This window comes from Lucilia cuprina, chromosome 4 (genome assembly GCF_022045245.1).
Source record: "Lucilia cuprina isolate Lc7/37 chromosome 4, ASM2204524v1, whole genome shotgun sequence".
In the NCBI taxonomy this organism is placed as follows: Eukaryota; Metazoa; Arthropoda; class Insecta; order Diptera; family Calliphoridae; genus Lucilia; species Lucilia cuprina.
The window spans coordinates 18,069,128-18,092,314 of NC_060952.1; the positions used below are offsets into that span (position 1 = coordinate 18,069,128).

The 23,187-nt window shown below is 26.3% G+C and overlaps 2 protein-coding genes across 2 annotated transcripts in view; both read right to left on the minus strand.

Annotated features, from left to right (window-relative positions):
* The window catches only part of LOC111676109 (serine/threonine-protein kinase Doa), a 146,816-nt gene that overhangs the window by 93,289 nt on the left and 30,340 nt on the right, over nucleotides 1–23,187 (minus strand). The gene's annotated exons all lie outside the window — the stretch shown is intronic.
* LOC124419786 (probable serine/threonine-protein kinase nek3) lies at nucleotides 12–21,787 on the minus strand. Its single transcript, XM_046950428.1, has 3 exons — nucleotides 21,743–21,787; nucleotides 5,723–8,319; nucleotides 12–299 (listed from the first exon to the last, which is right to left on the minus strand). Exons 2-3 carry the CDS (start codon nucleotides 7,930–7,932, stop codon nucleotides 296–298), a joined length of 2,214 nt encoding a protein of 737 aa, XP_046806384.1. The 5' UTR covers nucleotides 7,933–8,319; nucleotides 21,743–21,787; the 3' UTR covers nucleotides 12–295.

Sequence of the window (23,187 nt, forward strand, 5' to 3'; positions counted from 1 at the left end):
AATTTTTAATTAATTTATGCCATTTTTTTGTATGTTTTGGTTTACAATTCTTATGAAATTAGTAAGAAAATTAATTTTATTGTTCTTCGAATGAATGAACGTTGAATAAGAAATTATGTTATGAATTATATATTTTTGGTTTTGAAAATGTTAATATTTTTTTATTTTAATTCTTGAGATTAAAATTTTTTATTAAAAAAAAGCAGTTATATTCCTTTAAACTTTTCCAGATTTTTTGTATTATAAAAACTTACATCAATCCTTTGTTATTATTTAGTTTAATAGTTTAAGACACTTACCTAGAAAGAAAAAAAGAACAAAATGTATTGTTAATAAAAGTTTTGAGAGAAAATTAATCGTTAATAATTAAAAACAAAATCCTTAAAAAATTTTTATAAAAAAAAAAAAAATCATCGTAAATTTCATATAAAATAAACAAAATCTTGCTAATTCAATTATGAATTATAGTAATTTTTAATTTATACACTATAGCCGATTGTAAGATTAAAAATATTGATCTTTCAATCGGCTTAAAATAATTTTCTGATTCGATTTAGCAAGATCAACCACTCGCAGGCTTTAGAGCTTTTAATGATGTTAAATGTTTAGTATCTCAACAGAAAATGACTTTTAATGCTTAAAATACACTTTTAAGCATTTCGAAAATTTATAAAAATTTTCTATAAATAAAAAATGTTTAAAAATTTTCTATAAATAAAAAATGTTTGAGAATTTTCTATAAATAAAAAATGTTTGAAAATTTTCTATAAATAGAAAATTTTTAAAAAATTTCTATAAATAGAAAATTTATGAAAATTCCCTATAAATAGAAAATTTATGAAAATTTTCAATAAATAAATTTATAAAATTTTTCTATAAATAAAATAAATTTATGAAAATTTCTATAGAGATAATTTATAAATATTTTCTATAAAGGGAAAATTTACGAAAGAGAAATAAATAAAAAATTGTGTATAAATAGAAAATTAATGAAAATTTTTTATAAATAGAAAATTTATGAACATTTTGTATAAATAGAAAATTTATGAAAATTTTGTATAAATAGAAAACTTATAAAAATTTCTATAAATATAAAATTTATGAAAATTTTCTATTAATAGAAAATTTATGAAAATTTTCAATAAATAAATATTTGGAAACTATTTATAAATTAAGTAAATTTATGAAAATTTTCTATAAAGGGAAAATTTGCAAAAATTTTCTCTTAAGAGAAAATTTATTAAAATTTGTTTAAAAAAAATTATTAAAATTTTCTAAAAACAGAATATTTGAAAATTTAAAAAAAAAAAATATGATAATATTTTATGAAGAAAAAATTTATTAAAAATTTTCTTAAAGAGCAAATTTATCGAAAAATGTTCTATAAAAAATTTTATAAATGCTCTATTAATGAAATCGTTTTTTACACAAATTTAAAAATCAATATTTCTTTAAAAAGTTTCTGATATCATCTAGAGTTAAAACTACTAATTCCTTTTTAAACAAAAGTTATAGACAATTTGATACAAATTCCATTGAAATACATGTTTTGGATAACTACCACTTATAACCAAGTAATGTATAAAATATTTACATTACATACAATATTTATTACAAAAATTTGAAAATTTTTTACTGCAAAATGTATTCACATGATAGCTTTTAACCTAATTTAGCCGTTAAAATTTAAAAAAATCAATTTATCATAAAATTATGATGTCTCATCATATTAAGAACAACCAACTTCTGTAAACTTATGTATACATATTTAAAAAAATTTATGCAAAATAGCTATAATAAAAAAAGATGTCTACCATATGTTTTGTCTAAGATATTTAATAATTTTTAAAACGAAAAAAGAAATATTAATAATAATATTATTACACACCCTCTACAGAATCGAACCAAAAAAGCGCGTTTATAAATTAAAATGTTCACACAAGACAAAAAACAATCAAGTTTATTTTACTACATACTTTTTTCATTAAACTTTGTGTGTTTTTTTATTTTATTTATTTATTTGAGTGATGTATTTATTAATTTGTTTATAAATTCAACACAAGACACCAGCAACGAAAATTGGCATGAAATCAAGCCAAAACATAAAAAAATATTATTTAATAGTAAGTATACGTAAGAAAAAATAAACAAAAAACCAGCAGACAAACTACCAAGATGATATTGATAATGAATCATAAAAAAATTCGCTAAAAAAAACACCAAACAACATTTGATAAGCCGGCAAAAAATAAAACTCTAGAGACACACAAGAACGAAGAATAAAAAAATAAAGAAACAAAAAGTTTTACAACTAAATTTGGCAAAAACAGTGGCTAATAAAGCAAAACATCAGAACAAAGTTAATATTTTAGCTTAACAAAAGAATTTAGAAAAACACCTACTAACAAATCAAAAAGACGCTTGTTTTGTTGTGAATCTAAAAATAAGATTTATCTTAAAATAAGTACATACTGAAAAACAGAATAAATAACAAGCAAAGTTCATAAAGTAATTATGGTAGACATGACTTACTCTTGATATAGTTTTAATTCTTTAACCATTTTTTTCAACTATTAAGTAACACCTTCTATTTGCGTGAATTAATCTTTTTTCGTTAGATTTTTATAGGAAGAACCACTTTGGCTACTTAACATCTACATAAAACAATTGTCTTTCGCTATATATACATATGTACTTATTTGAAAATTAAAATTGAAATAAAAGCAAAACCTTCAATAGTTTCATGTCAAAAAATAGAGAACTGATCGGATAAAGATTTTAAGCTTCTTATACATTTTACAGCAAAAAGAAAAGAATGCTGTTAAAAATAAATTCAATTACAATTAAAACACGTTTTTAAAGAAGGTGACTACTAGTTTGTTCATGTATTGCTTTGATAGGAATTAAACAAACCGGAAATGTAGTTATTTTTTGTATTTTAATCAGACATCAAATAATCGATAAGACACCTCCCCTTAAATAACGTTAAATGTTATTTATAATGGACTTTTTGAACAGATGTTGTTAATACAAGGTAGGAAAAGAATTAATAATATTAAAAGTAGAGCAAAATTAAAACAATGCATGTTTAGTTTAGATTGATAGGAGGATCAAATAGATTCTGTTTTTCGTTAAAAATAAAAGCCTTGTATTTACTGGATGTACGTCCTTTGTTACGAAATTTAGTTCTAATCAGTGTTCGTTAGGGATTGATATATCCAATATAATCACTTCTATCGCCAATCAATATTTCACGAGAAATATTTTCCATTTTTTACTTTTTTCGCCTGATAGAAGCAATTTTTCCTTCGAGGGGAATGAAAATTTCAAGGGAACATAAATTTTGCTTCTATTGGCGATAGGGGTGATTATCACTCCCAAGATATTTTGATCTAATTACTACAAAAACCAGATAGTTGCTAAGAAAGTGCTCTAAAATTGTACTGACCTCTGCATGCTCTACGTTCGTCCGAAGAAGAAAGCTTCTCGTCCTGCTTTCGTTAGAATCCCCCATATTATCTTTGTGGCTATATCCACCATTTCAATATACCAAATGGCCTCATAAGAGTCCCTCACCCATATTTCTAATTCAGCCCTGATTTTGTTTCCGTCGAAGTGCTCCCAAGTTTCAATACCCTCTCTGCATTCTTCTGATCTTTGGTTTCTACACTTCGTTTTTTATCCCAAGAGGTTTTAAAAGAGTCTCTTAATCATATTTCTAATTCAACGGTGGTTTTGGCTACGTCAGGTTAACTACATTTTTTCCTTTGAGATGAACGAACGAACATTTCAAGCGAACAAATATTTCTGACTGTACAAACGTTGAACAGTTGCTGCAAATTCACTATAGCAATTTTCCTTTAGAGGGAAAAATTTCAGGGGAGCAAAAATTTGACTTCTTTTGGCGATAGGGGTGAATATCACTCCCAAGATATTTTGATATAATTTCTACAAAAACCTGACATCAGCAAAGAAAGTGCTCCAGAGGTGCAGACCCTCTCTAGATGATCTACATTCGTCTGGAGGTGGCTTTTCGTCCTACTCTCTTTAGGATCAACCCATATGATCTTTGAGGTTTTACTCTCTGTTTCATTTTTCGGTGTATTCTATTATTTCTCGAAAGCTAGTATCTATTTCGTTGCCGACTAACTCCGATAGCCTTAAGGAAACAATAGGTCTTGGAGAGTATATCGCCTTAATTACCTTCTGGCTTTGATAAATAGGTTTGGAATGGGGCCATGTTTTAATTTTTAACATTTGAATGGTTACAAGTTGAACTAATGGACCATCTACTAAACCTAAACCATTTATAAACTAATTATAATGATCTTTCTATATACATATGTAATCTTATTAAATAACAATTTTTTTAAATACTAAAAATCTTAAAAACTCTCATGAAAACTTTAAATTTATTAATTATAGAAACTCTGAAGACATGATGATAAATGATTTTAATTTGATGACAGATTTGAAATTAATAGATGACAAAAGGATGACATATAACAGAACAACAGAAAACGACTTTAAACATAAAAAAATAAAAATGTCATCATTATTACTACTAGAAAACTAACTGAAAAATCATCAGCGGCTTTATGAACGATATCTTTATAAAAAAAAAACTTTATAAAAAAAAAAAAAAGTTTTAAAAGAAAAGAATGACAACATGTAAGTAATAACAAAAGCCGATTCTATTTAAATACAAATCATACTTAAATATTAATTTGAACAAAATATTATATTTTCAATAATAACTATTAGGTTGACATAAATTTGTTGTCGTTATTACCACTGGTTTAGCCATATATGGTAACTTTTCTATTATCTATAAATGGAGTGGTAAGATATTAAAAAAAAACCAACTTTTCAGCCTATAACATAATTCTAGTCAAATTGAATTTAAACAACAAACTTTAAATGAAGCAAGCGCCATCTGCATTTAGTTGTATTCGTTTATTTTTTCAATATTAATTATTAAAATTAATTTCCATAAATAATCTTGATTATAACAATTTAGCATAAAAACATTTTTAATATTTTTTATGTTTGACATTCACCTAACTTTATGACAGACTAACTGCTGTATATGACAACTGTTTGTAAAAACAAATAATTTATTTTTTTTTTCTAACAGTGGAACAGACAGTTGGTCAATCGCTCACTGCTCACTCACTTATTTAGCCTTGTTTGGCTAATTGCTTTTTGGTTTTTAATTTGAAACAGGAACCGGCTTTGTGGCCGTAAAAAACGTGTCTGATCGAGAGAGGGAAATACACATGCATTTAACAAAAGTAGAATTTACCATATTTATAAATTGTGAACAAATACTTTAATTAATTTATTAATGAAAAATTCTGTATAATTTTTTGTAATATAGTATTTTTGTATTTGCTGTAAGTGTCTATTTCGAAATTAAAAAATAACATTAATGAAAAATAGGGAAAGTTTTCAAAACTATCTGGGGTGTCCATATTACTATTCTTTAGCTTACAGTCTATAGTCTACTATTGACTAGTATAAATTTTTGTCTATAGTCTAGTTTATAGCCTATTCGATAACCTTGTCTATATTCTAGTATATAGTCTAGTCTATAGTCTACTTTATAATCTAGAGTCTAGTCTATGATCTAGTCTTCAGGCTAGTCTTTAGTCTAGTCTTTAGTCTAGTCATTTGTCTAGTAATTAGACTTAACAAATATAAAGTTTATCAACTCACTCACCTATACTCACTGTTCGTGAGCTCCAAAATGTCATCCGACTTATCTGCTGCAGCCACATTCGAAATTTTCGAACCACTATTATATCTCTTGAATTTCTCATAATAATCCTCTTTCTGACAATACTGTTGACTACGCTGATGATGATAATCCTTATTATTATTCGAATCACAATTACTGGCACTTACAGAGGAATTAGAGGTTGCGGGTATTAACACTTTAGTCGGATGTGAACATTTTGGAGCCCACGATGATGAAACAGCCATATACGAATCCCTCGTCGTAGTTGTCGTCATCTGTTTGGACGAAGACATTGTGGTGGTAATTGAAGGTGGTGAGGATTCTGGTGAAGCATGTGTATAATAGCCATTATCGGCATTTTGTAAAGGATCCAAATATGAAGATATTTTTGAATTTGTATATAAAAGAGATTTTCTACTATCACTAGTGTTTTGAGGTGAACCGTTGACACACAGTTTTCCACCATCACTAGTGTAGAGATAATCGTTTATAGATTGAGAATATTTCGTTCTAGAACGCATAGAAGCGTTGGTATCCGCGCGGACTGTAGGCGGAGTGGGAGGTAAATATTGATGATAGTTGCGTCGTGACGAATGAGGTGAATCGTGACTAGTATCATAATTCGATGTTTTGTTGCTGTTGTTGTGAAGGCTGCTGCGACAGGGCGAGTCCCTTCTGAGCCATGAAGAAGTGTGTGTTTTGGTGGTCGTTTGATAGTTAGATTTAGTTGATTTATAGTCATTTGTATGCATGACCTTGGAAAAGTCTACATATAAAGCATCATCTGTTGAGGGTTTTCTTTGGAATTCATCATCTTCTTCGCGGTCATAGTCATGAGGCGTATGAGGCGCAGTGGAATGAGCACCATTCGATGAATAAAATGAATAATTACTGGAGGATGATTGTGAATAGGAACGATGTCGTCGATAGAACTCATCTTCAAATGGCAAACCTTGAGGAAATTTGGTAGAGAAGGCCTTTTTCGATTTCGGAGAACCCTGAGAGGCACTAGACTGGGCCGAACTAGAATTACTGCAATTACTACCTGTTTTTCCTGGCAGGTGTAAACTGCTATTGGCCACACTGTTATTGGTAGCGTGATTCGTGTTAGAATTTGTACTAGGTACGTAAGTTTTTCTTCTATAAAGCGGTGTGGCCTTGGGATTACAGGAGGCATTAAAAGAATTTATGCCTACACTGGAAATAAAGCGGCGATTATTGAGATTGGGCGAGGCCGATACGGAATTTAATCTCGAATCATCTTTGCATTTGCGGCGTGGCAAAGCTTTAGGGGTACCTTGCGGTGGCAAAGGTGCAGGATATGATTTTATGGACTTTATAGGTCCACTGCTATGAGATCCATTATTATCAGCTGTCTTTGGCTGATTTTCCTTGGTTACTTTACTGACTGTGTTAGTGTAGGCCCGTTTTTGTGTAGCAGCCGGGACAACACTGCGCTGTTGATACTTCTGCAAGACCTGTGAATCCTGGGAGTCATTACTCGAACTGATGAAAGAAGAACGACTATTATTGACGAGTGGTGATGACGGTTGATTGTTAGTCTTTTGTCTAATACTTAAATTGGCCTGATGGAAACGATCAAAATTCGATGACTTTCTTAAAGGGGGCGTGGGTGGTTGCTGTTGATTTCTAGCTCTTAAATACTGTTTAGGGGCAGTGGGCGGTGTACAGCATACACCATTGGTTATAGGCGGTGCAGGGGCTTTGGGTTTTGTATGATGTGTTGTACAAGTCGTTTCAATGCGTCTGACTAATTTGGGTGTTAAAGGCTTAACGGTTGCGGAGACCGCTGCTGACGAAGAATTCACTTTACAGCTAGATGTTGTTGTGAAGTTACTATCTCCCGTTTTTAAATTGTAACGTGTGCCATAATAACTACTGCGAAATGGCTGTTGCCTTTGAAAATTTGAGGTAACTCCTGAGTAATTGTTGTTACTGGATCTTACACCTAATGAGGAGGAGGAAGCAGATGTCTGTAAACTATGACCCGCTGTTGGTGGTGTATGATGGGTATTATTGTTATTATTACTGCTACTGGCATTTAAAGTAGTTTTACTGCAATTATTAGCAGTATTATTTTGTTGTTGTTGATAATTTGCTGTACAAGTACCCCTTGTAGCTCTAAAGGAACTATAGGGTCTGGTATTGTATTGAAAACCACTAACAGGCATTTTGTTAAGTTGAATTTTTTCAGTTTAGTTTTAAGCAATTGGTAACATTAAAATTAGTTGGGGATTTATTGTTGTTTGATTTATTTAAATATCACACTTTAACATTTTTTTGTTCTTTTTTTGAGAGATTTTAAACTTGAAAATCTTTAAGGCACTTGTTTAATAAAAAAATAAAAGGTTTCCTTTCATAGATTTTCAGTTGTTAAAAAAAATAAATTCGTTGTTGATTTTAAGACTTTTTTAGTTTATTTTATTAAGAGATGAATTAAAATTGATTTTATGTTTAAGTGTTTTAAATAATGAAAAATATTCGTTGTTTGTGGTTAAAAATTTTTATTTAAAAAAAAGACATTTTCTTTTTTTTATTCACATTTTCTTAAAATATTTCTAAAAGAAATAAAATATATTTTTAAAATATTAAAAACAAATCTCAACACTTGCATAATTTATATAAATGTTAACAAAGTCCTTTTAATAAATTTATAAAATTAATTAATTACTTGAATTTATAAACATTTTCCAAATACAAAAACTATTTGAATTAAACAAGTTCTTTAAGCTTCCAAGTATACTGTCTGTATGAGCGTTTTATTTGTTGGTTACCATTAATTTCTTTAAATTTCTATTTGAACTAAGAAAGTATAGAGAAATAAAAAAAAAACAAAAACAAACAAATAATGCTGGCCGGAGAACGCAGTTGTTAGTCTTCAATTTGTCCGCATTTCGAAAAAAAGTGTCGAAAGACCATAAAGAAAAACTGTCGTTAATCTTGGAACTACTGCCAAGAAACATACATAAACTGCCCGCATTATGTTTTAAACAAGCTACAAAAATTGTAACTTTTTAAACATCATTTTTTTAAGAGTGAAAATTTTAAGTGTACAAGAAAAAAAAAATCAATACTAATCATCATGTATATTTAAGAGTTCTTGAAAAAAGACTATGAAGGCATGGCAAAAATAAAAGACCTTTCCTTAACACAGAAATATATATAAAAAGATGTCATCAAACACATTTTAACAGTGAACTAGATAACATTGTATGGTAAATTGTATAAAACATTTACTTCGAAGAAGTTCACCACATGCAGAGAAAAAATATGGTTGTGGAAACCATGGTTTAAGAGCAACATATAAAATTATGATTGTAGTCCTAACATATTATGGTTAATGGAACAATTTAAAAAAATGTTTTTATTATGATTAAATACAATTGAAATATTTCATATTGAAATCAAAAAAAATTTTATTGAATCATTATATGTTTTTAAAATCAACATATTGTTACAACAAACGTTGTAGTAAACGAACAAGAGGATGAAATTCGTATTCTATGTGAGAAATTGTTAGTTCGTAAAACAAAACCACTTTTTAACCTGCTATTTCAAAAATAATCTGTAAGAGATCGTAGTGAGTAATTTCCTTAAAGGTTATCACCATATTAAAATAATCAGTTGAAATACTAATAAAGTAGAGAAAATGACATTTTTTAGCTTCTAACTTATTACTTTTCGATTATTTATTGAAAAAACTTTTGTTCAAATTTGAATTTCCTTATTTCGCTCAAACTATGTGATAAATTTCAATCGTTTTGAAACTATGATTAAATTTAATAAATCTTGAATAAAATGCAAATACATAGAAGACCCTGGGTAATATATTTAGAGACACAAGAAATAATATATTTTAAATCTATTAAACTTTGTGAAGTCCTTCCTTAAACTAATGAAAAAAGGATCTCACTTCTTTCTGTTAAGTATTATAAAAACTTTATAACTTTTAAAATAAATTCAGTTGTTTTTTTTTCAATTTATTAAACATTACTTAAATTAGAAATATTAATTCCAACACGAGGCATCCATTAAGAACACAAAAAAAAAAACTGATAATTATTTAAAAAGATACTTATGTGTATGAGATCATAATTATTTAAGGAAAGTGTAATAAAAATATATATACAATTTATATATTATTCAATAAGATAAATTCTTAAATTACAAATATATATACACATAGACATACAACATAATAATAAAATTAACTGAAACCAAACGTTTAAGTAGCAAAATTTTAAGCTGCTGTATAAAAAGATGGACGGACAAGTAATGGGCAGAGACTCTATGTGTGATAGTTGCCGATGAGGAGAATATTTATAAAAAAAATGCAATGAAACAAAAAACAACAACAAAGAAATAGCAAACATTTTTAATTCCTGATTAAAGCACAAACATATGGACCTTGTTTGACTGAATGTTCTTAGGCATACAGTGGCTAATAAAAGTAAACAATTATAGAGAAATTTTTTTAGTAAAAAATTTATTCTCAAACTTTAGAGTTGTCAAATTAGCATTATTTTAAACAAAATTTCAAATTCCTTTTATTTTGAGAAATTTATTGTTCTCCAACTAACATGTATTTAAAAAAAATAATTTTCAATGATCCACAATTTTCATTTGTCTAATACTCAAAGTTCATTCGTAATTTTGTATGTAACTGTATTTAATTAAACTTTTAGTAAAATATGAAGTTATGTATAAAAAACCAAGCATTTATAATTAAAAAAAAAATAATAATTGACAGTACAATATAAATAATAAAAAATTTATTTATACATTTTTAAAGCAATAATTAAACAAAAAAAATAAAAAAAATAACTACCGACAAGACTTAAAAAGTAAATGTTTCATCCCAACAAACATAAAATAAAAAATTTTCTTGATTTATGTTTGTCAAACATAAACAGAGATCGATTTATATTCTAAAAACTTTCAACTCTATAGATCAGTTAGTTTTAAATCCATTTTCAGTACAGATTGATTTGTGATCTAATCATGACTCATAGATCCATAGGCTAGAATTTATGTATATGTATTGTTTTATAGTTTATTGCATTGTTCAGTCTAGAAAATAGAACGTTTTATAGTCTATACCATAGATCGTTTTGTAATCTAGACAAATAGATCTGTTTACAGGGTATTTTATAGATCGCTTTATATTCAAGATTGTAGATTGCCAAAAACTACATAAAGAATATATATATATTACTATTCGTTATATAGTCTAGACTCTATTGACTATAGATCGTTTTGTAATCTAGACAAGTAGATCAGTTTATAGTTTATATAATATATCGCTTCATACTCCAGACTGTTGATTGCCTAGAACTACAGACTAGAATCTGATATCATCAATACAATATACCGATTTATAACCTGATTTATTTATATTCTTAACTAAATAGTTTTTTTTGATCTATACAAGTAGATCAGTTTATAGTTTATATAATATATCGCTTCATACTCCAGACTGTTGATTGCCTAGAACTACAGACTAGAATCTGATATCATCAATACAATATACCGATTTATAACCTGATTTATTTATATTCTTAACTAAATAGTTTTTCAATCTATACTTTATAGTTTAGATTATAATATATACTATATATTGTTTTGTAGGCAACTTTATAGATCTAGACTATTGATCAGTTTGTAATGTTATCAACAATATAAATCGATATAATGTCCAGATCTCAAAAACCTTGGGAAAATTTTTAATTCTCAATTTAAAGCTATTGCAATTTCTAATCATTTCGAATTTGGGTTTAAACTCTGCTTATCTGCTGGGTTAGTTTTTAAGCATAAATTTCAAATGAAGAAAATCATTTTTATATTAAATTAAAAACTAATGGATGCTTAATAATAAAATCAATTGTAAGAGGAAAAAATTAAAAACAAAAAAAACCTTGAGGAAAAAAAATCATTCAAAAAAGCAACAACTATATTTGAAAATTAAATGAAAAATATTGTTTATGTAATAAAACTGATTACAGGCAATAAATGAATCAATAAAAAAGCACATTATTTCATAAAATTAAATTTAGAAAAAAAAACAAAAATTACAAAATATTTGAGGTTAAGAATAAAATACAGTAAAAATGTTTGTCAATAAGTTTATTTTGTTTTTGTTAAATATTTAAAATTTTAAACTAATTAACTTTTAAGTTTTAATAATATGTTCATGTTAATTTTTCTGGGTTAAGAGTAATTTTAGGCTTATAGACAAATAGAGACGGACAAATAGAGAAGTTTGATTCACTTTACTACACGCTACTGATATAAAAATGTATTTCGATACTTGTACACTTGTCAGTCTCAATGGTTTACCCTTGAAATTAAGAAATCAAGTGTATAAATATAAAAACGAAAAAAGTCATTAGAAAAAAAACTTATTAAAAAAATTAAATTTGAGTAGTTAATGTTAAGTCAAAAATACATGCGGTTGCGTGAAATGAGGGTGTGAAATTTTTAATATTTTTTTTTTTTTTGCAATAAACATTTAATAAATTGAAATTTAATACAAAAAAATGGCATGTTAAATGCTTCAATGATTTTAACATGCAAATGTAAAAATTCTAAGCTTTCAAATAAAAGTAAAAATTTTGGTTTTTGAACTTTTAGCGATCGGGCAACACAGTTACAATTACTAAAACTTAAACTTTGTAAACGCGTTTTCATTTGAAAATGTGTTTATTTACAAGTCATTCTCAATTTAAAATCAAACCATAATTTAAGCACGTGTTCTTTAAGCCTTATTTAAATAATTTAAAATTCTATTGGAACAAAACCTCTTAAGCAAACAAACCCAACGCTTAAAAGAATCGAAATAAAAGTATTAAATATAATTTAGATGAGAAGCTTTAAAAAAGTTAAAATAAAAAATACACACCTTTAAGTTTAAAATAGATAAAATAAACAAATATAAATAAAACAAACACTTTAATAACTGTTTCATTTTGGTTAAAAAAAAGATTTCAAATTATTTTTTTTTTATTTTTTGGTTAATAGACAAATAAATTTACTTCAAAAAACAACATATTTCTCTGGTAAAAAACTAGTTTTTTTAAAAGAAATATTTTATAACAAAAATTATTTAAAAAAATGTGTTAATAAATCTAAAATATTAAATAAATAAATTATAAAAAAAAATTAAAACTAACAAATCCGCAAGCATGAACGAACAGCTGCTGTTGTTGGCCGCTAAAACAACTTGAAACTTTAAGTAGATTATAAGAAATAAAACTAAACAGAAAATTGAAAAAAGATAACAATGAAAAATAATAATAAACAACAACCACAACACAGGAGAAGCTGTAATGTATGACTTGGCCTAGCCTGGCCTACTACTTCTGCCGCTACTGAGTAATTAAGGCCTGTAGTCGCGTAATGTATGTCTTTATCTTTTACAGAATTATCATCATTCAATAGACGACAAATCATGAACCCAGTAGGAAATTATTCATAATTTCAAATAAATTTATAAATATACATACACACATACATACATACATACATACATACATACATACATACATACATACATACATACATACATACATACATACATACATACATACATATACTTTCCAGTAGTTCGATCGGACAGTCCTGCACTTCTACAAAGAAGTGAATAGTCGCCCCATAGATTACCAAGAGACTTAGGCTTAAGTTTGTTTTTAGTGTCCACTCTCTCTCTAAACGTATAGAAGTCAACCAGGTGATTAGGCATTGGTAGAAATCACAGCCTTTTTCGTTTAAAGTTCAGACTACAGATCGTTTTATCAGCAAAACTAAGAATAGTTGTTAAATCTGATCGTTGATCTAGAATATAGATCGTTTTATTTTCGAAACTAGAAATAGTTTTACAGCCTATACTAAGGATCATTTTACAGCTTAGTCGTTTATAAATCGTTTATTAATCTAAATTAAATATCGTTTCATATTCTAGGCTGTAGATCGTTTCATAACCTTCACTATAGATCTCTTTTTTTCTCGAATCTAAACAATGTATTATTTCATCGCTTAGACTATATATAATCGTTTATAGTCTAAAGTATAGATTGATATTGATCGTTTCAAAGTCTAAGTTGAAGATCGTTTCATAGTCGAAACCTGAGTTCATTATAGGGTCTTGACTATAGATCTTTTTTAGTCTAGACTCGAGATCGAACTATAGTCTATAACTATAAATCGTTTTTATAGTTTAGATTATAAATAATTTAAATTATTCAATTGACTTCTTTTTCAAGTGAGCTAACTGTGAAGTTAATGATGATCAAATCAGAATTTAATTTACTATAAAAATATAATAAAATGTTTTATTAAAATAAAAAAAAAACATTTTTAATCTCGATCAATTTCTAAACCGTAAAGTATTTAGAAATTTTCCCACTTTATTGTTCGAAATTTCATAAAATTTTTCTAAAATAAAAAAAGTTAAAATTTTAACAAAATATTTAAATTTTCTTTAAAAAATTTAAATTTTCAATAAAAATTTAACTTTTAACTAAAAATTGGAATAAAAAAATGAATTTAAATAAATAATTTTATATAAATTACTGTAATATAATACTCATTATTACGAATACATTTTTTACTTGATGTCTAATCAAAGAATTTTCCATAGTAAGAGAAAAATGAAAACAAAAGAGAATTATATACATATGACCATAAAAAGTTACAACAAAAAGACAACTAGTAAATGTAATTAAAACCAAAAAGAAAGCAAAACAAAATTAAATGAAATGAAAAAAATTATTAAAGTTCTGCATAAACAAACTCCACTTTAAAAACACAACGCACTTTTTTCTATGAAAAATATATGGAGAGAAAATAACACAATAATTCCTCTACGATTGAATGCACATATTGGCCTAAAAAAAAAATACATTCATACGTACGTCGTACACCACCATTCCATATTTGACAGTTTACAACAATTTGGCTTCAGAAAACAGAAAATCCAACAACGACGACAACAACAACAGACTTTATGGAATATTGAATTTTATTTTTTTTCTACTTCTTCTTTGATGATTCAACACGTACTTTACTCAGTCACATCAAACATCATTGTCATCGTCGTGATGATTCGAACGAACCCATACAACAAATAAGGAAAAATGAAAACATACTGAGAGCTGCTATATACCCACAATTGCAACAAAAACTTCAGAAAATAACAACGATAAATAAAAAAGATCTGGATATTTTTGCTTTTTTTTAAACTTGGAAATTATTGGGAATAAGAGCCAAAACTTCTAAAAAATAAATACAAAAAATAAAATCGTAAGAAGACAAACTGCTTCAAGTAGAAAACAGGTCATTTAGTTGTCAGAATATATATTTTTTTTGTAAAAATAAACACAAGTAGCTGTGTGCTGCACTCACTCTCTATTTTTATATAGATTTGTACCGAAAGAAGTGTGTGATAAAATGTACTTTAATGTTTAAGTTGTATGTATGAAAGGCAATGACTTAAGAAAATGTTTGTTGAGGCAAACATCTACGATTACTGTTCAGTTTTTTTTTTAACTGTGATGTAAAGTAATTAGATCTCAACCAACAAAATTTTTATAACAGGAATCCAGTAGCAAGCCAGTCATTATATTTTTAGTTATTTAATTTTATTTTCTAAACTACTTATAATGATGATTAAGATTAAGTTTTAACTTATTTTGTGTAATACATATTGGCTTGAAGAAAAATGTTTGAAAAAACGACAGGATATTGGATTCAATTAAGTTGGGGTAAGGGGAAAAATATTTAAGCACTGAGTTATTAAGCGGCCTAGATTGAAGGATTATTAATCTAAAAAATGATCGATTTATCGGTTCTTAGTATAAATTAATGAGCGGCTTAGAGACGGACTAAGGTAAGTCTAAAATAATATGGTAGATAGAATGAAGATCGGTTTATAAGTTAGTTCATAGTTCGATCGTTTTATACTCCAATGTATATATCAGTTCGATTTTGGTCTAGACTAATGATCAATTAATAATCGATACTAAATATATGTTTATTGACTAAATTAAAAATAGGTTTATAGTATACAACAAATATAAGTTTATAGTCTAAAAGCCAGTTTATAGTCTGGACTGAAAGTTTATTTATAAATCTAAAATAAAGATCGGTTTAGAAGTTCGCTAAGGATCAATTTATTGTCTATACTAAAATAAAGCTTCTATATTAGATTAAGATCGGTTTACAGTTTAATCCAAAGATCGAGTTATATCAAAAAGTTCACTAATGATTGTTTTAACATTCTGAACTATAGATCAGTTTAGTATTTTTCTAAACTAATGATTAGCTTACAATTTAAACAATCGATCGATTTTAAAGCCTTTATAAGGCTATAAAATCCAAACCAAATATCATATTCTGTTTATTAAATCTGTTTATTATAGCTCTTTACAACAATTGTACCCCTCACCAATACTTGATTATTGCACCCAAACAACATACAATTTCAGTTTCTGCTGCAAAAGATTATAGTAAACGATAGTCAAAAGCCAAAAAACCACATTTTAGCTCAAAAAAAAAAAAACAACTTGTAAAACGTGTCTTCTTGTAAAATAAAAATAAACTAAACCTAAAGAAAATAATAAAAACAAAACTAAAATCAATGCACTTTTTCTGCAAAATGTTTTTCTTCTTGGTTTTGTATTTATTTGTGGCAAGAAAAATTGTTTTTGGGTTGGTGGTAAGGAGTCACTACTACTTTACCACAAAATAATGCAAGTATATGTATTATTCTTCATAAACTTGCACTCATTTTTCGTAAAATGAAACAAACAAAATCAAACAAGTATGTCTTCAAGCAGTTTGATCGTTATACTGCGCAGCTGTAACAAGATCTCTAGTGGGGAGAGAGTTGTAGAAAAGAAGAAAAAAAAAAGTAAAATTACTAACTACGCATTTTAATGTTGGACTTTAAGAGATGATTTTAGTCATCATAATTTTGCTTTTATCATCATCATGAACAGCATCTGTAACTAAATGAACATAAGCTGAAATTGCGTAGATGTGTGTTTTTGATTACTGTTGTTGGTTGGTTGACTGTCTGTCCATCTGTCTTGATTTTTTATGGGGAAAAACCTTTAAATTGTGCATTTGCCATAAATGTTTAAGAAAACAGGATTTTTAATTTTATTACCATTATGCTGTTGTTTTGTTGGAAAAACAAAACCATTTTAATTGTTGCTAAATTGTTCGCTTGTTTGCCAGCCAAGTTAATGAACTTTTCATCAGTAAAAATAACAAAACAAAAAAACTAGATGACAATGTTGGTTGATTGTTGATCAAAATGTAATAAAAAAAGTGGTGTCATAAAACTTGTACATATTCTTTTTTTTTTTTTTGTTGATTAGTATTAATATTTTGTTCGTTTGCTTTTTAATTTCCTTTTAAAGGAAGTTGGGTGTGCTTGAACCTCATGTTCAATTTCTTTGAATGTTGTGATTGGAGGAATTTTTTTCTTTAAATATTTAAGAGGAAAAAATATTACAAATTGAAGGAAAATTAAAATTTGAAATAGTTTTATTTATAACTTAATCATTGTTAAGCTTAGTCAGACGATATAAAACGAGTATTTAATCAAAGATTATATTTCATGAAATAAACAAAGTGTTCAATACATAATGAGCAAAAATAATTTGTATAGTCATTTATTTACTTTATTAAATTTCTTCTTTATAAATATTTTTATTTTTATCTGAACATTTTTTTTTTGTAAAATTTTTTTCTATAGAAAAATGCCGTCTTTGTAGAAACTGTTTGTATAGAAAAAATCCATTCTTGGTATGAACTTTTTCTGTAAAAAAGAGCTTTCTTTGAAGAACAATTTTCTACAGAAGGCACTTTTTTGAAGAAACTATTTAAATGTGTCTTCTTTGAAGAGATTTTTTTTATTGAAAAATTATATTCTTTGCAAAAACTTTATCTTTAGAAATGTGTTTTCTTTAAAGAGAATTTTTTACAATTTCTATAGAGACGTTTCTCCATTGAAGATACTTTTTCTATAAAAAATGTGTATTCTTTGCAAACTTTTTCCATTGAAAAGTGATTTTCTTTGAATAAAATTTTTCTATAGAAATAGTGTCTTCTATGTAAAAGCTTTTTCTATAGAAAAATGTTATACTTTGTACAGACTTTTTTACACGAAAAATAAAAATCTATCTATCCTCTTTTGTATAGAGAAAGTGTATTGCTCTAAAAACTTTTTCTATAAAAAAGTTACTGGTTTGAAGAAATAGTGTCTGTTTTTTCTGTAAAAAAAGTTCTTTGAAGTGGCTTTTTCTTTACAAAATTTTTTTAAAGATATTTTTTTTATAAAAAAATATTTTTCAAGAGATACTTTTTTATAGAATGTGTCTTCTTTGTTGAAACTGCTTTTAAAGAAGTATCTTCTATATAAAAATTTTTCCTTTACAAAAGCGTATGTTTTTCCTCTAAAATAAGTGTCTTCTTCGTAAAAAACATTTTCTTTAGAAAAGTATCTTCTTTGGAGATATTTTTTTAAAGAAAACGAATCTTTTTTTAAAATTATTTTCTATATAGAATCTTTTTTTGATGTTTTTTATACAAAAAATAGAAAAGTATTACACAAAGGGAAAAGGAAATACCAAATTGACACCAACGTGATTATAACTTTTCAATAACATACGATGTCAAAGTATATATATACGTACGATGTTGACAACTCAGCGTTGCCTACATTGAAACAATTCGTAATCGAAATTTAAATCCGTTCTCCAAATTGTAACAAACGCGGTAAGCTCACTAATGACAAGAGCTTGTTTGTCACATATGTATATACTTTGACAACGGATGTTAATGAATAATTATAAACACTTCGGAGTCAATTTGATACCAGGCGGGTTTATTTTTGTGCAGAAACTTTTTCTATAGAAATGTCTTTTATTTTTTTTAATTATTTATTTTTTTATTTTTGGAAAAAGTGCCTCCTTTAAGGAGAAAAGTATATAGATTTCTTGAGTCTGATATATTGTAGGAAGGAGGATGTATAGTACATCAAATCCTAAGAAATACACCTAGGCCACTATCTGGCATCTTATGCACTCTGATATGTAAGTTTGACTATTTTAAGATGTGATGTAAATAAAATTAAGCTAGGGTCTCATAGACAATTATAACGTCTATAGCTGTCATGAAGAGTAATTGTTTAAGATTTTAATTTAACTATAAACACATTTTTAGATCCTTTAATATAAATATATTCATTATATCAATAAAATAATGGATTAAACTTTATAATCGAGTGGTAGTCAAAGAATTAAACATTCATAAACAATTATTTTTAAAAGTTACACACACAATATATCACTTTACCTTAGGAGGACCTAATCTATTCGGCATTTAAATAAATACAGTCAAACAAAACTAATACGATATATTTTATAAGCAATACTTTGCTCTTATCGTTTAAAACTCAATAATTGAAATATTAAAGTAATACAAAGGTAAATGATAAATATTAGAATTTGAAATTTTTTTAGAAACTAAAACACTTGAAAATAAAACAATAAACTACAAATACCACATGTCGATTAGAATGATATTAGAGAAAAAAATAAAAGTAATTTATAAAAAAATATTTCGAGGAATGAACAAAAAAATCATGCAAAGTACAAAAACTATAAATAAAATATAAGAAAAAAACAAAAATACTATAGATAAGGGGCGGCCAAAAAAGTGTCAAACCAATACTATGTCAAAAAAATGCACTTTTTCGTAAAAAATAAAGATAACAATATATTTGAAATCTTATCTAGAAACAAAAAAAAACAGTCTAAAAACTAAATAAATATGATTTTGTTGATAAAAATCATCAAACCAACCAAAAGAACTCATTGTTTTTTGGCAGCAGTTTTTCTGTTACATTTTAGTTATATTTTTTATGTTAAAAGGAGTTTTATTTATTTAAATAAATTATGAAAGTGTTGAGTGTAGGCTTGTTTAAATAGAGAAAAAAGTTTTTAATTAATTTTAGTTTGATCAAAAACAATATAAACTGGGTCATTTTAATTAAACACTTTATCTAGCTTAGAAACTAACACACAATTTTCGTATGTAGACATATTTTTCTTTATTATTTTTTTTTAATATTTCGAATATTTAATGTAATTTTAAAAAAATTATTTTCTTATATTTTTTGTTTTTAGTTTTTTTTAAATTATGTTTTTTATTGCAACTTAATTCATTTGATTTTATTACTTTTTTATTAATTTTGGTTTTATTTTATTTTTTCATTTATAAGGAAATTATTTATTCTTTATTTTAAGTCTTCGTTATTTACTTTTTTTATTTTGAAATTTGTTTGATTATCACGTACTCACTATAATTTCAGTTAAGATCTATACTTCGATAAATTTTATTTAAACGCAATAATAAAATAAATACTAGAAAATTTGCGTATTATAAATTACTTTTGCGAATTTTGTTTAAAGATTTTGTTTAATTAGAACAAGCAGCAAAATTGCAAATAAATACAGTATGACAATTATTAAATGATACAAGATAATTTTTAGTTTACTTAGTTGGAGATAATTGAAGCTACAGGAAAATATTTTCATTCGACTTGAAGTGATTTTCTAAATTTTGGACACAATGTTCCCATGATGTTCACTCTTTACTGTTTTCGTTTATGAACATTTTTATGTGAATGAATTTCTCCAATTGAGGAAATTTTGTAAACAACGAACAGCTTTTGCGAACAATGTTAGCTATTGTGAAAGAAATATCTAAGGTAAGTTCACGATAGCCAATTTTCGTTTAAGGGAAATGGAAATTTCTTTTCAATTGTCAATGTTTATGGAGTTCCTATGGAGTTTATGGAGTTCCTTTCATTCGTTCGTGAATATTGTTCAAGTATGTACCTGGGATAAGTTAATGTTACCCACCAAAAAAGAACTTGCGAAAAAGAAGTAGAATTTAATCCATGGAAGTACTGAAAAGGACTTGCAGAAGTGATGATTTTAATACATGATGATATTTTATTTAATTCCAAATTAACTACTTCCAAAGTAATTCTTAAGAAGTAATTTTAATTTTATGTATACAACTTTCACACACAAAACAGAACCGCTGGCCTTTATTTTGAACTATGTCGAACATTTTTGATAGAAAGTGAGTTTTCAAAGGATATCACGGGACATTCTCATTAAAAAAAACAGTTAGGACATCGGATACGTGAGCAAATAAAGCAAAAAAGAAGTATAATTAACTTTATGGATGTGGGTTCTGAAGAAAACCTGCAGAAGTGATTCTTTAACTTTAATTTTCCTACTATACAAAGATTCACTTAGAACTACTTTTGAAGTGGTGATAAGCGTTTTTTTATTTGGATGTTATAATTTGAATATGAGTGTATCTTAAGAAGAAAATTTATATTTACAAAATTAAATATCATATTTGAAATTTGTTGAATATGTATGCAAAACAAACAATTTTTCCAAAATAATTTTCAAAAATAATGAGTAGAAAATTGCTATAGAATGTTTGTAAAAATTTCAGTAGAAAAAACATGAAATGTTTATTTTTGTTTTTATAAAAATAGATTGGCGGTCATTTAATTAAAAAGAAAATTATTAAATTATTCATGGTGTTTATCAATTTATATGCACTTTTTTGTCAATTTCACAGCAAATTTGTTATTTATTAATTAATTTATTTATTAATACATTTTTATTTAAGGTTTTTAGTTAAAAAAAAATATTTTTTTAATTTAAATAATTCTTTGTTGTTTTAACATATTTTAGCTTTTTATATTTCGACGTTAACTTTTAAGTTTACTCAAAGTAAGTTTAAAAACTTAATATATTTTTAAATGATTTTTCTATAAATTTTTTATGTTTTAAAATAAAATTTATATTTTTTAAAAAAACATTTTTATTCAAAATCTATTTAAATAAAATGCTTTATTTATTTATTAAATATAAATATTTCACACACGTTTTTTGTATTTTTTCTCCGCAATATTAAACGAAAACACCTCCATTCGCTTTAAAGTAATAGCATCGACTGACTTAACAAATGTTTTAAAAGTTGCAAACAAGTGTCGGCGGAATGGTGGCAACGCCATTTGATCAATTGATCGTTTTGTTGTTTGTTTGCTTGGCTTTTTAGTATGTCTGTCTGTCTGTCTGCCTGTCGTCTTATCTGTTTTGTCTTCCCAAGAGAGAGCCCCCAGACAAAACAACATTTGTGATAAAACCAAACAAAAACAAAAAAAAAAGAAGTTGACTAAACTCAAAAAGTACGTACAATAAACAACAACAAAAACAACGTTATATAGAGCGAATTGAAATTAAAAACACATACAACAAACTTTAATTAAGCATAACAACACATGGGGGTTTTCTGGTAATTAGTGAGAGAGAGCTAGCTAAACAATAAATACTCTTAAATAATCAATATGATCCAATAATGGTATTAAGTATATTCGCCGTAAAAATTTTCACAGAGAGAACATGTCTTGTTGCTTTCTGGTCTCCACATATCAAACAAAAAAAAAAAAAAAAAACATGTGGGGAGCTTTATGAATTATCATGCGTTTTGTTTTTATTTTATAATTCTTTTGAGAGTGCTAAATTTTTATTAGAGAAAAAATTTAATTCTCTCTCTTGGCTTCCTCTTTGTTTATATTAAATTTTGTATGTATGAATAATTCATATTAAATTTAAATCGATTAATCATTCAATTTACGCGAATTTGTTAAAACCGTTTTTTAGTTTTATTACTTTTAATTTTTGGTTTATTTTCAGAGAGAGAGGCAGACACAGTCGACTTAGAGAGCGAGAGTTTGACTTATTGATCAATTTGATTTTTTTAGGATTTAATACTTATGTTGACTTGATTGGTTTTTAATTTCTTAATTAAATGTAACGTTCTACGTTTTCTTGTAGTGTGATTTATGAGGTGGAGAGGAAATTACGGGGTCTACGTTTTCTGCTGCGCTCTGTATGAATGTGCAAATTTGGTCAAAACAACAAGTGTTATTTTTTTATATAGATCGTATTATGAACGCAATTAAATTGATCATGTCCATAAGCAATGACATGCACCCGCATAAAATTATAGCAGAAAAAATTAGCTTTGAAAGAAATAATTGTTGATTAATATCTAGATCACGAACAGAACAATTATAATGAAATTAAGGCGCATAAAGGAAAAATCAAATAAAAAATAATACTTTCACCTAATTTGAGAATAATAAAACTTTCTATTTTTATTAAAAATCACAAATTCTTAATGATTTTTCAAAATCACTTTGAAAACAAATTTACTTTTATTTAAAATGGAAATTGATACCAATCTAAAGCAATCTATAAATTTATACTAAATTTAGGTAATAGCCTAATTTGATGCCTTATCATTTTTACAATTTGTATGTTTAT